The sequence below is a fragment of the Eptesicus fuscus genome, chromosome 6 (genome assembly GCF_027574615.1).
Source record: "Eptesicus fuscus isolate TK198812 chromosome 6, DD_ASM_mEF_20220401, whole genome shotgun sequence".
Lineage (NCBI taxonomy): Eukaryota > Metazoa > Chordata > Mammalia > Chiroptera > Vespertilionidae > Eptesicus > Eptesicus fuscus.
This window is the reverse complement of record NC_072478.1, coordinates 84,035,501-84,051,756: the sequence shown is the minus strand read 5'-3', so window position 1 is coordinate 84,051,756 and position 16,256 is coordinate 84,035,501. Positions and strand designations below refer to the sequence as shown.

The window sequence follows — 16,256 nt, the reverse complement described above, 5'->3', positions numbered from 1 at the left end:
TTTCTTTATTCCTCACCCTTATAAGAATTCCCTCATTCATACTCATTTATGTCTTCTTTCGTTCATCAAACCTTTCAATTACTTAACTCACACATTATTCAGCCTGTTGTTTATGTTTATTGACGCATGTACACTTACACCTACATTCACTGGGGTTTACTCGCTTCTTCACTCACACATTCAGCTAACTGTTCCTAAACGTTCCTCCATGTCAGGCTCAGCTGGGATTAACCCTGGAGGGACCAGGGGGCACCAGGTACTCTATCCTTAAAGGGTCAGTTAGTAAATATTTGTAGGGACTCAGTAAATCATTGTTGAATGAATGGAAGACGGGCACGTGGTAGGCGCATGGTACTTGCAAACAGGCCCAGGAAGGCAGCGGCCAAGGCCAAGGCAGCAGATAAAGGTGCAAGAGCTCAGTGCGGCCTTTTCAGCTGAGCCCAAGGAGTGGGAATGCTTTGTTCGAGTTTCTGACTCTGCCCTCTTCTGTGTCCTCAGAGCTGACACGCTCCCCCCCACGCCCCCACCGCCCGTCTCAGCCATGAGAAAGCATGCCTTCCCTAGCTAAGTGTCTGGAAACAGACACACCGGTGTTTGCAATATTCTTTGCATATGTGAGCAGGTTTTGTTATGCATCTCGTTGTGCAATTTCCCACCAGGGCTTGATTGTTTGGAGTGGGAAGAGAAGGAGAAGGCTGGATATTGTATCTCCCGAAGCCTGTGCTTTGATCTACGATAAACATTCTTTTCCTATGAAAAAAACTGGCCCATTTCCTTAAAAACTTCTCTTTCCTTTTCTTCTTGAAGAACATTGTTACTCACCCAAAATAAAATTCCTGAAGCATTAATGAAGGGCTGTGCTAGGGGCCCGTGTTCCACGGGAACAATCTGTTAAGAACATGCCCGTTTTGTGCCCTCTGTAGAAGCCCCCGTGGAGAAAGCCGGTGGAGAAGACTTGTTCAGCTCATGCCCTAAGAAGGCGTATGGCACACACAGTAGCTTATTTGCTGAATAAACCCAGGTACATCCCTAGCCCAGTATAGCGCCAGCTAGGATGACAGAGAATCGTTGCATCTTGGATTCTGTGCCTGTCCAGATGCAGTTGCCCCATTTTAAGATGAGGAAACTGAGGCCTTGCAAGGTTGAGCCACAGGGCCATGTTCCCTGTGCCATTAAGGAATGTCCTTGCCCCCATGTTTCTCTACACTACCCTCCTAGTCCCCAACTGCTGCCCTGTACACACCTCTTTTCCTGCCCTTCTCGTTTATTTTGCTTCTCTTGTTTTTCCTTCTTGCTGAATTCTGTGAGAGAGAGTTTTGCAGGCCCCAGTGGCCTTGGATATCAATTACTCCTGCTTCTGGCTCCCAGAGCTATAAAGTCTGAGCTAAAGTGTTTGAGGTTCAGTCTGGGCCGCTTCCTCTCTCACCCGGGCAGGGCTGGGTCTCCGGAGCAGCTCACCTGCCAGGATTAATTGGGCAAAATGATGATGTAAAGCCTAACCTCTCTTTGGAGAAATGCTGAATCAAGGAAGCACGCTGAACAGCAGGGCTAATTACCGAATCTGCTTCGGTCACCAGAAATCAGAAAGGCTGTGCCCCAGAGGACCCCAGGAGCTTGGGCAGGGCTGGGAGCGGGCACAGCAGGCGTCACAGGCACCAGGAGGACTGGCGTTTTCTGGTGTGACTTTGGAACAAAGGGAACTGGGGCTGAGGAGAGGTGCATGCAGGGCCTCACTCACTTCCTTCGTCACCTGGCTGATTTCTATTATCCGTCAGGTCTCCATCTGAAGACCACTTCCTCCAGACAGGCTGCCCTGACCTCTCAGACGAGGTGGGCCCTCCCTCCCAGACTCCATTCCCCGTCCTTAAACCTCACAGCTCTCTGCACACTCATAATCTTCTCCTCAAGTATTTATAACACGTTGTTTAATATTAGTCTTCCCTGCTGGCCTGGATGGCCCATGAGCGTAGGGAGCATGTGTGTCTTGTGCACTGTCTCACCTGTGCCTGGTGCACAGGGACACCCAGCAATCCTTTGTTGGCAGCTTCACTGAGGGACTTGGGCAGCCAGGACCCACCCACCATTCCAGGTGAGGAGGGGCTCACAGAAAAAGCAGAAAGGTGCAGAACATGGTGGACAGAGGGCCTTGCCTCCTCCTTTGTCCAAAGCCCTTTCTCCTGCGCTTATTCTTGGCTTCCCTCCCATGGGTTCCCCTGGGGATTACAGCTCAGGGTCTAGCTGAGTAAGAGCAGGTGCCCCGAGGCCCCCTAGATACAAGCTAAAAGCCTCCCTCCTTTCTTCCTTCCAGAATTCACTGCCTATCTTGGAAGCCTTGGACTGAAAGGCAGGCTCCCACACATCATCCATCTGAAGTGAGGGGCAGGTGAATGTCATTCTCAGCAAGGCCTGTTTGCACATGCCAGCCCTGGGGCGGTGGGGCCGGGGATAGTTACAGCTTTCTGATTTGGCCCAACATTAATGACAGAGTGAACGGCTATTGAGCTACTTACTACTGCCAAACCCTGGCTATGATCTCATGTCCGAGCTTTGCCTTGTTTTATCCTCACAGCAGTCTTATGAAGTTAAAGTAATTGTCATCATCAGCTCCATTTTACAGATGGAAAACTGAGGCCCAGAGAGATGATGTAACATGCCCAATGTCATACTTACTGCTCAGCAAGAGGCTCAGCAAGGGGGAGAGTTCCATCTCAGAGTTGGCCGACCCCAAATCTCATATTTTCTCACTATACTGCCTGTGCTGAGAAACTCTGCTGAAAAGCTCTCTGCCTCAGAGAACTCCGACACCTGCTGGGGCTGAGGGAGCTTGGCAGTAGACAAAGGAAACAGGTCCCTTGTGGGAATGTGTGCTTGAGCAGAAGGAGGCATCCCTACAATGACCAGGATTAACCAAATAATAGGAATGGCTCTTCCTGCTGTTCTCTATCTTCAGAGTGTGCTGTTAACAAATTAAGCAGCAGGATACTCTGCCAGCTCAATTTATCATTCCACCTGGAAAACCAGGCAACGGGGGCCTGGAGAGGCGTAATGCAGTTAGCGGGTGGGAGGCGGATCAGATTCTCTAGGCCTAACCTGCGACTTGATGGAACCTCAGGTGGTGATGGCTCCAGTCTTGTGCTAATAATGGCTATTGCGACTGGGACTACGTGGCTCCAGGGTGAGGCATTACATGACATAGGGACATTTAGTTCTATCTGAAATTGTAACTAGTTCATTTATTTTTTGGGGGAAGACCTTGAGTCTGTTATGGAAATAGCTTTTCATGTCAGTTTTTTTTTCCATATAAAATGAGACAAGATAACCTTCATATCTGCTAGTAGTTTGTGAAAAATACACCTTAGGGGATTCAGATAGGAAGGGTCCTCTAGATTTTGGAAGATGCTAGGCTCATTCCCTGCCCTAAGTCAGGGATTCCCTTCAGTCACACTCATGATGAAACACTCCGAAGGCTCTGCTTGGAGGAAGGGAGGTCCGAGCGATGGCTGCTTCCTGGGTCGTGGCTCACCCTTGCAAAGGCCCTGCACAGAAGGACCTACTCATGTGGCAGATGAGAACACCGAGGCTCAATGTCAGTAATTAGGCGGCAAAACCATGGCAAGAAGCTTTGCCTGACGCAAAGCCTTTTATTTATACTAAGCTGCCGTTCTCTATGGGGAAAAGCAAAAAGCAAAGCAAAACCCAACCAGAATGGTATCCTATAGGCTCCTTCAGCACTTGCAGTAATTGGTTTCTAAGAATCTATGTGCTAGGAGAGATTTCTCCTTGCGCCTCATGAAATCCTCCATGTTGTGGTTTATGCCCCCTTTCTCTTCTGGACACCAGAACACAAAACCAGTATATAAACCCAAGTTTGGAAAAATAAAGCCATTGCCCATCCCCGCATGAACCCTGAAGCCCTTTCTTCTCCAGGCTGGACAAACCCCAGCCTTTTCTCCTGGCCGGAGCCCAGCTGTGGGAACCAGACCTCAGGAGGGGCGGGAGAGTGAACACTTGGCCAAAGGGGCCAGGACGCCAAGGCCAGCCTGAGGGCAGTGATAAGGATGTAAACAAGGAGACTGGCACAGGCAGGCAGGGAAAGATTAGCCCAGCTGGCAGTGGCCGGTGGAAAAATGGGTAGCAGTTCAGTGATGTCAAACATGGCAGGCGAGAAGGTGGTGAGAAATGAGCCCGGTCTCTGAGCTCTGGGAACGCCCAGGAGCAAACAAGAGGGAGAATGAGAGAGAGAGAGAGAGAGCGAGAGCGAGAGCGAGCGAGAGAGAGAGAGAGAGGAGAGAGAGAGAGAGAGAGAATATAGTGGTTGAGGCATGAACTTTGGTTACCCAGTATGTGATGAGGGCCTATGATGTGCATGCTTTGAGATCATTATGAAATAATTTAGGTAAAACTCACAGGATAGCATCTTACACATAATCAGCTCTCAAAAAGTAGTAGTCAATCTCATAGAAGAATTGCAGGAAGAATGACAGATTTAGAATGTCACCATTTTCAATCCCAAATGAAATATGTTCATGAATAAAACCTCAAATCATTAGGTGAAATGCTGATGGGGAGGGAGCCTTATAATGGATGGAGAAGGCTGACAACACCTGGATCTGAAACAATTTTAATGCAAAACGAGAGGCATTCTTTTACCTAGAAATGAAGGTATGTGGACCCCCTACCTCATGACATATGCAAAAATTAACTCCATCTGCATCATACAACTAAATGTGTTAGAACTATAAAACTCTTACAGGAAACACAAGCAACAACAACAACAACAAAAGAGTAGGTAAATTGGACATCATCGTAGTTAAAACATTTTGGGCTTCAAAGGACACCACCAAGAAAGTGAAAAGGCAATCCACAGACTGAGAGGAAATTTTCACATTATGTATCTGATTAGAGATTTGCAGCTAGAACGCATGAAGAGCACTTACGACTCAAGAAGAAGAAGGTAACTAACCCAACTAAGAAATGGGCGAAGGATATTAATAGACAGTTCTCCAAAGAACACCTGTCCAATAAACACAGGAATAGCTCCTTAACGTCACTGCCCTCAAGGAAATGAAAACCAAAACCACAGTGGATACCACTTCATACCCACTAGGATGCCTATCATAAAAAGGCAGGTAATAAATGTTGGTGAAGATGTGGAGAAACTGGAACCCTCACACACTGCTGACAGGAATGCAACATGGTGCAATCACTTTGGAAACGAGTTGGCAGTTCCTGAAACAGTTAACTATAGAGTTACCATATGATCTAATAATCCCACTTCTTGGTATAAATTTATTTTTTGTAAATTACCTTAGAAGGAGGATTAGCTAAACATCTTAACCATAAATTAGACTGCGAGTGTGTCCAAGGGGAAAAAATTATCTTAATACTAAGTAGAAACCATCTCTCATGGTGCTCTTGAGTACTGTAAAATTGGGTTGGGGGACTCCTCTGAAAAATGAAGGCAAAGGGACACTCTGGGACAGGATCTGGGCTTAATGGTTCAAGCTCCTTGAACTCGAATAAAGTGAATAAAGAAATCACTTTATTCAGAATATTTCAAATATAGGATCGAAAGGAGTCAGCTGTATAGACCTCAGAATTCCCCAAGGTGCATGCCAGCTCATCCTCCCAGGAGCCCAGGGGAGATGCTGGGACTTGTCATTAGCATCCTGGAATGGGACAGAGGAGGGGCAGAGGAGGGGAGGGGCAGGGAATTGTATTCCTTGCACTGACTTCGGCAGCCTTTTCCTCTCTGTCTTAGCTCTCATTTTCTGGATAATTATAAGAGAGGAAAGGGATTGGTAATTGTTTAATTAAGTCATAGGCTGCTGCTTTGGTTTTTGATTCTTGAGGCAAAATATGTTATTGGAAACCTTTACTGGGGCTTCGGAAAGTCAACAGCAACGTAAATGAATAAAACACCATCCTTGCCCTTAAGTTTTCAATCTAGTGAGCAAGGTGGTAAGATTATACATGGTATTTATAGTACAAAGAACCAGAGTGTGAGCCATGCACTGTGGCCACAGGGGAGCGAGATTAATTCTGCCGGGGAGGGGAAGGCAGAGCTGCCATGAAGAAATGGTAGGCATACAGGGCTTTGGGGTATGCAGAGGATCGTGACGGGCAAATGCATCAAAAATAAATTCCTGGAGGAACAGCATTTATTTATTCCACAAACCTTTGTTCATGATAACACCTGGGCAAAAATGTAGGAATACTTATAATCCACAGCCTTCTGAATAAAAACCAAACTAACTATTAATACTGTTCAGTGGTTCCCTGGGAATAGTATATGCATATGCCACGTTTTGGAATTCTGACTGTTTGTGAAAACTAGGAAGAAATACTTGTTTTGAATTCCATTAGGATTCTCCACTCCTGTCCAGCCTCTCTGTAGATGAGGTAAATGAGCAGGAAGAAGAATTAAAATGACACATGGAAAGTGATTTGGCTAAATCTTTTGAGAAGCCAACTTACAGCTGAATCAGCTAGCTGAATCCACTGAATGTGGGCTGTACTTTATATATCTGTCTATATATAAAGAATAGTTTCAGGAAAATTTGTCACTCTTCGGCTTAATTGTGAGTCAACAGGCCCCCATTTGTGCGTGTGCGTGTGCATGTGTGTGTGTGTGTGTGTGTGTGTGTGTGTGTATTGGAGGGAGAAGAACTTTGGGCACAAAGCATGTATGTACTTGTAACAATGTGTGTGGAATGTGTGTGTAGAATGGGAACCTTATGTTTTTTTAGTTGAAGGAGAGTGTATATGGAGGTGTGTGTGTGTGTGTGTGTGTGTGTGTGTGTGTGTGTGTGTTCAGGTGGTGGACAGAGTTACAGGGACAGCCAGCCTCTTGGTGATCCAGACAGTGGTGTAAGATGTGAAGTGTTATAAAAGGTGATTGTTTTCCTTGTAGACCAGCACACAGGTCTTTCAGTAGTCCTTGACTTTCTCCTCCTCCCTGTCTTGTTAAAAAGGGATTAGAGTCCAATTAAGCCATTTAATCCCAAGGTAGAGATTCATGTTTAAAAACAAGATTTACAGCTTTAAAAAATGCATCATGCAAGTTGAGGTTTGTCCTCTCAAGTTGCCACCTGCATGGTTCCAAAGAGTGTTTTCAGCAGAATACCCAACATGCAGTTCTTAATTACGTTGCCTCATACCTCCAGTCCTTCATGTGCTAAAGTACCCTTCAACCTGAAGAGCCACATGCTGTTAGAAGTACTTCTGCTCTGGAGTGCCACAGTCGCCCTGGTTTCTTCCCCTTCAGCTGGCAACTCAGTGACCAGGCTTCTTAAGAACAGTATTAAGAGCCAATGCTTATTGGGTGCTTAGTATGTGCCCGGCATTGTGCTAAGCACCTTACATACCGTATCTCATTAGATGCTCCATATGAAAACACCCAGGCCTGGCTTCAGGGGTGCGGAACATGTGTAGTCACACAAGGCTCAGTGCTCAGAAGGGCCCTCCACTTGTTTAATACTCTGCTGTTGCCATCTTGAAATTCTTAATCATTTCCGTGCAAGGGAGCTGCATTAGCATTTTTCACTGGGCCCTGCAAATCATGTAGCCAGCCCCCCAAACACCCAATTACTCGTAAATTCTTTTTCTTCTTTTCCACATGATGCCCAGTACCTTGCTGGAGGATGGGCCAGTAAATTTCAAATTGTGATGTCAGGACGCCCTCTGAAAAATGGGTGCCCTTTTCTCCTTGAAGGGAAGTTCTCTAGGGGAAAGGGATCATGTCAAGGTTCTTAGCATGGTAAAGCAAAGCATCTGTGAGAATTTGACAAATCATTAAACTCCTCTAAGCCTCGGTCTTCTCACCTGTAAAGTGGGGATAACACTAATCATACCTAATTCACAGGCTGTTTCAAGGATGAGATAGGTCACAACTCTGACACACAAAACAGATGGCGCTTATTATTATGCATTATGGGTGCTTAGCAGGTACTAAACATCCAATTTTGCTTGTGACATGGTCTGAATCACTTGACCAACCCCAAGGTGCCCTTATCCCAGGGGTCTGTTTCCTACCTGTCCCAAAGAACTGGGAAGAACATCTGCTTTCTCCATGTGCTGGCTGATCACAGAGGGGTTGCTAGAGCTGATAAGCACTGGGGTGCTGATCTCCACCATATGGCGCCCTGAGGGAGAATGGACCATCCTGTTGAGGGTGTTCAAGGCTGTCGTGATGGAGAGCTGCCCGGGCCCCTTCCTCCGGGACCCAGGGCCCCTTCGGAGGCTGGGCGTGTTGGTGGCTTTGCCTCTGGAGGAGGAGGACACCAGGGACAGGCTTTTTGTGCGGGACGGCTGGCGGCCTTTGTTCTTCTCTAGCAGGTGTCTTGCGGTGAGGTTTGGCTGAGAAGACAAAAAGGTTTGGTGAGAAGTTAGTCTTCCTGGTCTAATATGAGCAACTAAGTCTTACCCAGGCAAGTCTGAAGCCAGTTCAGATGCCAACACCTCACTTGCCATCCCTGATTTGTAGAGTCTACCAATTTCTGTGGTGTAAATATCTACCAATGGTTCAACAGCTGGCTAGCAAAATTCCTGAAAATATAACAACGAGCTCTTGCAGTCTAGTACCAACTAGTTCTAGCACAACCACTGACTGCATTACATTTTGAGTACCCTGCCCACCAAGGGCCCGCATGAATTCATTTCCTCCAGCAACCTGAAATTCACTGACAAAATGGTGGTCTGTGTGAATAAAATTTTCCAGAACAAGTACTTAAATATGCATCATTATGACTGTCACCAGTTGCCCTCTGAAAGAAACTACATCTGGTCCGTCTCATTATAATTTAGGAATTCAACTATAGAGGTAAAAGAGAATATGCCCACTTAAGAACTTTTCAGTGAGAATGTGCAGGTGATTAAAATAATCAAGAGAGAAAAGTTTAAAGCAGATGTAGTTTATGGCTCAAGAAGCTTGTAATATTGTGAAAGAAATAATCAAGTAGGGGAGGAAGTATTATAGTGTCCACTTTAAAGATAAGAAAGCTGAGGCCCAGAATGGGTGACTTACAAATGGCAAAGCCAGATTGAAACAAGCAAATGAGAAAATGTCTGATAGTAATAATGTTCTGCTGTGATAGTGACTGCGGGAGGTGGCTCCTTTAGATTGGGGGATCCAGGAAAACCTGCTGACAAGGGGACATTTAAGCTGAGACACAGATGGCAAGAACGAACCAGCCATGTGAAGACAGGGGTAGGAACAGGCCAGGCCAGAGGGATTATAAATTAGCAGAAAGGTCTTGAAAAGGTGGTAGGGGGGCGTGGGAGGGAGGAGGAAGAGGGAGGTGTGGTGGGAGGGTGGTGGCAAGCTCAGCCTGTTTGAGAACAAGACAAGAAAGAAAGAGAGAAGGCTGGAACAGAGCAAGTGAGAAGCAGGTGGTGGAGGAGACCACAGAGACAGGCAGGGGCTGGATCTCAAAGGGCCTGGGAAGCTTCCTGTTTGTTTTACGTGTAAGGAAGCCTTTGAAAGAATTTAGGTAAAGGAGTGACATGATCTGATTTATGCGTTTGGAAGTTCCTGCTATACTTTGAGAGTTTCTTACAAAGTTAAACACACACTTAGCATCCAACCCAGCAATCCCACTCCTAGATAATTACCGGAGAGAAATGAAAACTTATGCTCACTCTAAAAATGATATGCAAATGTTTGTAGCAGCTTTAATCACAGTTGCCAACCAAGGGAAACAACCACAATGTTTTTCAACTGGTGGATGAATAAACTAACGCTGGCACATCCGTCCAATGGAATATGATTCAGTAACGAAAAGGGATGAACTACTTGCTACATGCAAACTCCATGGATGAATCTCAAATGCATTGTGCTAAGTGAAAGAAGCCAGACTCAAAAGGCCACATTCTGTTTGATTCCATTTCTATGACGTTCTGGGAAAAGAAAACTATAGGAACAGAAAACAGAGCAGTGTTTGCCAGGGTGTGGGAATCAGGGAAGGAGCTGACTACAAAGGGGCAGCATCACCTCCTATTTTTGGGAGCGTTGAAACTACTCTATATCTTGATGATGGTGTGGTTATTCTGAATACATTTACCTAAACATGTAGAACTGGACACCAAAAAGAGTAAATTTTATTGTGTGTAAATAAAAATAAATCCATAAAAAGGTATTATTTCAGTCTAGAAGGAGGGAGACCATTTAGTAAAAAACATTTAGGAATTTACTGAAACTGTTTAGGCAAGTTCTGACAGCCTTCTGGATTAGGGACAATGTCCTTCATTCCCTAGAGCACCTATCCCTCCATTGTTCATCCAGAAAGAGGACAATATACACTCTTTGAGTTGAATGAGTAAACTTCTTCAGGGTCATTCACAGCTACAATGAAGTTAATGTTTTCCTGCTTCCACCTAATTGTTCTGTCCCCAGATGAGCAACACCATCAGCAGCACTGAGAAAGGGCCTCTGTGACTCTTGGTTTGCCCTGTTCTCTGCCAATGTGATTAATGGCCCAGCTGGGGAAGGACTGCACATCTCCTAAATTTGCATCCACTCATTTGAAACAACATCCTTGAGGTTCATTGAGCTGAGCAAGATTCACATAACCCAGGCGGGCCCTGTTGGAGAAGTTCTGACAAGAATGGGTGTGAGCTCAGTATTTGTTTTGCCACCATTTTATCCAGGTGCAACTCAATAAATCCAATGCTACATTAACAAGAAAAATCCTGTTTATGCAAAAAACAAGAACAACAACAACAAAAAACACACACCTCATGTCACTCTCATAAGAAAGCGTTCCTTCCTTCCAACTGCTTTGTGTGGCACTGGAAATGCAGAACTTACTTAAAGAGTCCTCAGCAAGTGCTAGTCTTAATGAAACGACGGAAGTCAGAATCTAAGGGCTGCTTTAGAAAGCTCAATGTAGGTTTCAAGCCATTTTTGAGAACCAGGTTCCCAGAGCAGAGCAACCACTTGATTATCTTACTCCCCTCCTAGCAATTAGAACAAAGGAAGCCATGGCTAGCTTGATGACAATCTTGAGGATTCTTGTAATCACCAATTTTAGAGGTGAAGTGGTGGGAGAGTATCCAAATGAATAATCATTAAATGTAGAAGTTTCTTTGGGGGGCGGGGAAGGGTATCAGAAGTGGGAAATATCTGATCATTGGTGCCTCTCCCCCAGCCCCAGCTATGAAGAAGCTTCTTGAGATAATGCAGGGGACCATGCGAGCTCGCATCTGCAAAAACTTCAGCACTGCCTATGTGTACAGCTAGACGTTAGTTGTAGCTCACCTCTGTCCCTAGAATCTCAACCACTGTCTCCCAATCAACATAACTGTTCCTCTTCAGCAAACGCTGCTTGACCAAGCAAATAGCTCCACCACCAACCTAGGCACACAAATCAGAAAGGGGGCATGATCCTTAACCACTTCCTTTCCCCTGCTCCTTACTTCTGTCAACCTCCTAATCCAGTGGATCTACCTTCCAAAAGGTCCTGGAATCTACCACTTGTTCCAATCTATTGGTCAGAACTATAGTCACCTTCAAACTGAGCCATGCAGTAGCTCCTAACTGCTCTTTCTATCCCCCCCCCCCCCCCGCTCTTTAAATGATTTTTACCACTGCAGCCAAAGCTGTCTTAAAATATATATTGATTTCAGAGAGGAAAGGAGAGGAAGAGAGAAACATCAATGATCAGAGAGAATCATTGATCGGCTGCCTCCTGCATGACCCCCAATGGGGATCAAGCCCACAACCCAGGCATGTGCCCTGACAGGGAATCAAACTGTGACCTCCTGGTTCATAGGTTGACACTCAACCACTGAGCCACACTGGCCGGGCCAGAGCAGTCTTTTAGAAACCCAAGTCTTGTGGAATCATTGTCCCTCTAAAGATTTTTCAATAGCTTCTATTGACTTCTGGATCAAGTCCAGACTTTGATGATCTGGCAGAGACAACAGTACTCACCAAATATCTATGTGCTCCCCTGTACTTGGAGCTGGCTTAAAGACAGGCAGGGCTATGTGACTGGTTCAGGACAGTGGACTATGAGTGGGAGTGACAAGAGTCACTTCTAAAGCTGGGGCATTGCTGATATATAACTCACTCTTCCTCACTCTTCTGCTGCCACGAAAACTAGGAAGTCCATGTGATCCAGATGGTGCCACTATAAGACAGCCCAGCCTATTAGTCTGGGTTCCTGCATGACATGTGAGCAGAGCATATAATGTGGGTGAGAAAGAACTTTTTCTTTGTTAAGCTGAAAATTTGGAGCTGTTTATTATCATAGCCCATCCTCATTAATGGTTTACAAAGCTCTTTGAACCTGTCTCCCATTTATTTCCCTGGCTTCATTTTTTTTGGACACTCTCTAAGCTCCAGCTCTAGTATTCTTTTGGTCCATTGGATATAACACACTTCCTCATCCTGCAGGACTTTTGCAAATGTTACTTCCATGCCCTAGAACCCTCTTCCCTCCGTGCTTACCTACATAACTTCTCTTCATCTGTCAGATCTTGGCTTAGGAGGCATTTGCTGAACCCAACCCAGATAAGTTGCACATCATATTCTCCCTCCCCACAAAGTTCCCTCTACTTTACTCTTTGAGTCATTCATCACACTTATAATTGCTTGATTAATGTCTGACTTTACATTCTGAAAGTAGGGACCCATGTCTGTCTTGTATCTTTAGAACTTCGCACAGGACCTGATATAACAGGCACTCAGTGAAAAATTAGTTGAATGATTGAATATTAGAGGATGGAGTCACACTGAAAGGTTTGTTCTCTAGTTTTTTTTTTCTTTCCGGTTACTCTGACAACCTCCTGAATTCTTTCCCATTCACTCACTTGTTATGCAATTTTTTTTTAAATGGAGGACTTGTTCTGTCTTAGGCTGGCCTGTGAAGTACAAGCAATATATCCATTAGTGTTCAAAGAAGAGATAAATAAGTGTTCAACTAGTTGCTGAAATTTTATGGAGAAAGTGGGTTTCTAGCTGAGTCTTGTAAAATGAGTGAAATTTAAACAAGTAGGGAGAATAATTGGGTGGGTGTACCTGGTAGGGGCCTCAGCAGGGGAAAAAGCGTTGGGAATGAGACTTTATTAGAGATAGAAGCCCAGCCTGTCTGGACCCTTCTTCCATCCCTCCTTTCCACTTTTCATCCCTTCAACACTGACACAGCAGAGGGGGTGCAGAGAACCCTGAGACCTGTGCAGTATTCTGGACACACCATTTACTTCAGAACCTGCTTTGACTCTTATGAATGAAAGAATTGGTTCTTCTCTCCAGTTATGCCTCTGTTCTGTCTTTATCCCACTCTCCTAGAAGTCAGGGAGCGTGCCTTACTTTCATAGCTCCCCACTGCTGACTTTTACTGCTGTATTTTACTTTATTTTATTTTATTTTTGGTTAATCCTCACCTGAGGATCTTTTTTATTTTATTGATTAAGGTATTACATATGTGTTCTTATGCCCCCAACCCCCCACCCCCCCACTTTCATGCCCTCACCCCGCTGGTGTCTGTGTTCATTGGTTATGCTTATATGCATGCATACAAGTCCTTTGGTTGATCTCTCCCCCTTACCCCCACCCTCCCCTACCTTCCCTCTGAGGTTTGAGCATCTGATCCATTGATTTTTAGACAGAGCAGAAGAGAGAAGGGAGGGAGGGAAGGGAGGGGGGAGAGAGAGAGAGAGAGAGAGAAACATTGATGTGAGAGAGACACATCGATTGGTTGCCTCCCACACTCACTCCAATTGGGGCCAGGGATCAAACTTGCAACCCTTCGGTACAAGGGCCAACATTCTAACCACTGAGCATACCGGCCAGGGCACTTTTACTGCTTTATGCTGGGTAAGCATCCAATAAATGCAGTTAATTAATGGATCTTCTCCTTTAAATTTGCAATGACCTGCTTCAAGCTCAGGTGAGGCTGAGACTCCAAGTTATATTAGGTAAATATCCTAGCTTGTGTTCTTTCCTCTTTACAAACAAGTAATATGCACTCATTTCAGAAGATTTACAAAATACAAGCCAGCAGAAAAAAATTGAAATAATCTAGAATCTCACCATTTGGTGATATTATGGTACATTTCCTTTTAGTTCTTTATCCATTAATATATACACATATATTTGTAAAGCTAGTTTTATATAGTTCAATTTGTTTCTTTTTATTGGCAGGAAACTTAACATCAAATTTATCAGATGAATCATTTCTAAGTGTACATACAGTTCAGTAGTGTAAGTATATGGTTGTGAAATTGATCTCCAGAACACTATACCCATTAAACTTTATTTTACTTAACAATAAATCATAAACATCTCCCCATAATTCTAAGTACTCCATGATACTTAATATGCTTCTCTAATATTATTTTTAATAAGTATATATTTTCATCACCATTATTTTTAAACAAAATTCTAATTGTTTCTTTTTAGATTATTACATTTTTAGATTATTTCTGTTTTTTTTACTATTATACACAATACTATGGTGAACACTTTTGCATATTTTATACATATATCTCTGCATACTTATTTTAATATTATCTTATCATAAACTCTCTGATGTGAAATTGCTGATTCAAAGGAGATGTACATTTTTAACATTCTTGATATGAGTTAGAGTTTGAATATGAGAGATGACACCAATTTACATTCCTATCAGCAGAATAAAAAGGCCCATTGCCCCTTACTCTTGCCAGAACTGGATATTATCATCTGGCATCTTTTCTTAGAGACTGTAGTTAGTTCTGTATACGCCTCAGATCAAATGGAAATTGCTCTCAGGAATCACTGTGCTACATGCATCTTTCTGGTAAGCTTAATCAGATGTATACTTGCTGCTCACATACCTCAACAAACAAGATTGGGAAGATGCCGATTTTGTCTCCTAACTTCCCTTCTGCCCAGTTCTCATCCACTCGGCTGATCACAGTGATGATATCATCCTGAAAGAGAAAACGTCTCACGGTCAGCGTCTTGTTTTCAGGTGGTGAAAGCTCTCAGTGGACATCAGCTTGGAGCCCCAGATGGTGTGAGGTACAAGACATGGAGTTCTTTCATGATTTGTTTACAAAATTTTCCTGCTAGATGATCTTTTTCCATAAAGGGCCGGATTTGGATCACCAAGCCACAGAGGAATAGAAATAATTTGGAGGATCAGTGGACTCCAATAGGAAAACTTAGAAATGTTTCTGATTTTAAATCACCAGCAGAACCTGGCCTTTTCATTTAAATTAATCTGATGAGGAAATCAAGATGAAAGCCATAGGGAGACAGACGATCTTAACAAAAGGAAGAATGAATTTCATTCTGATTTTGAAGACTTTTCAGAACCTATCAGTATTCAATGTATCAAATGTAAAGTGACTTTTAACTCAATTTTTTCTTACTATAAAAGTTCATATGTAGACTTTCTTATTATAAAAGGTTATACGTAGAAACATCTGAAAATATAGATAAGCAAAACAAAGAAAAAAATTCTATCACAATATAGGTATGACCACTGTTAGTACCTTAGTTAACACCTTTTTTTCCAGATTCTTTTCTATGAAGAGAACACATATATACATGTACATATAAACATACTAATTTTTAGGCCAGCCTGTGTAGCTCAGAGGTTGAACGTCGACCTGTGAACCAGGAGATCATGGTTTGATTCCCTGCTGGGGCACATGCCCAGGTTATGGGCTCGATCCTCAGTAGGGGCATGAGGGAGGCAGCTGATCAATGATTCTCTCTCATCATTGATGTTTCTATCTCCCTCTCCCTCTCCCTTCCTCTCTGAAGTCAATAAAAATATACCTTAAAAAGCATACTAAGTCTTAAAATCTGTTCCAAAAACATACACAAATTAATATAATAAAGTACATAAATTTTATATGTAAAGCTTGATGAGTTTTTACATTAACTATATCCATGGAACACCATCCAGAGTGTTATAAACATGGCCAGTATCTAGAAGATTCCTTTGTACCCTTCCTATCACCTAGCAAGAGGTAACCACTCTTCTGACTCCTAGCACGCCTATTCATTCTGCCTCTTTTTGCACTTCATACAAATGTAGGACACATTGATTTTTTACTTAATGCCATATCAGGGACATCTTTCCACATCCATACCTGTTCATCAATCTACACTTGAATAGTCACACGCTGATCTCTTTGACCTTCTGACCCATGCCCCTGGGTAATTTAAATGAAACTATATCTAAGTTAATTTACTGCATTATATCTTTTCTTAACTTTTCTGTCCTTATTACACTTTGCAATTACATATTTAGAGGTTA

General features: G+C 43.7%; 2 protein-coding genes across 6 annotated transcripts in view; one reads left to right on the top strand and one right to left on the bottom strand.

Moving 5' to 3' along the window:
- SH3RF2 (SH3 domain containing ring finger 2) overlaps nucleotides 1-16,256 on the bottom strand; it is a 119,201-nt gene that overhangs the window by 48,994 nt on the left and 53,951 nt on the right. For all 5 annotated transcript variants that reach the window (XM_028146184.2, XM_054718010.1, XM_054718009.1 and 2 more), the window contains exons 4-5: nucleotides 14,821-14,916; nucleotides 8,035-8,358 (exon numbers count right to left, since the gene is read on the bottom strand). In XM_028146184.2, coding sequence (XP_028001985.1) covers nucleotides 8,035-8,358; nucleotides 14,821-14,916 — 420 coding nt within the window. The remainder of the gene's footprint in view (nucleotides 1-8,034; nucleotides 8,359-14,820; nucleotides 14,917-16,256) is intronic.
- Nucleotides 2,361-16,256, top strand: part of GRXCR2 (glutaredoxin and cysteine rich domain containing 2) — a 118,423-nt gene continuing 104,527 nt past the window's right edge. The window contains exon 1 of the mRNA XM_054718012.1: nucleotides 2,361-2,383. The gene's annotated coding sequence lies outside the window, so the exon portion shown is untranslated. The remainder of the gene's footprint in view (nucleotides 2,384-16,256) is intronic.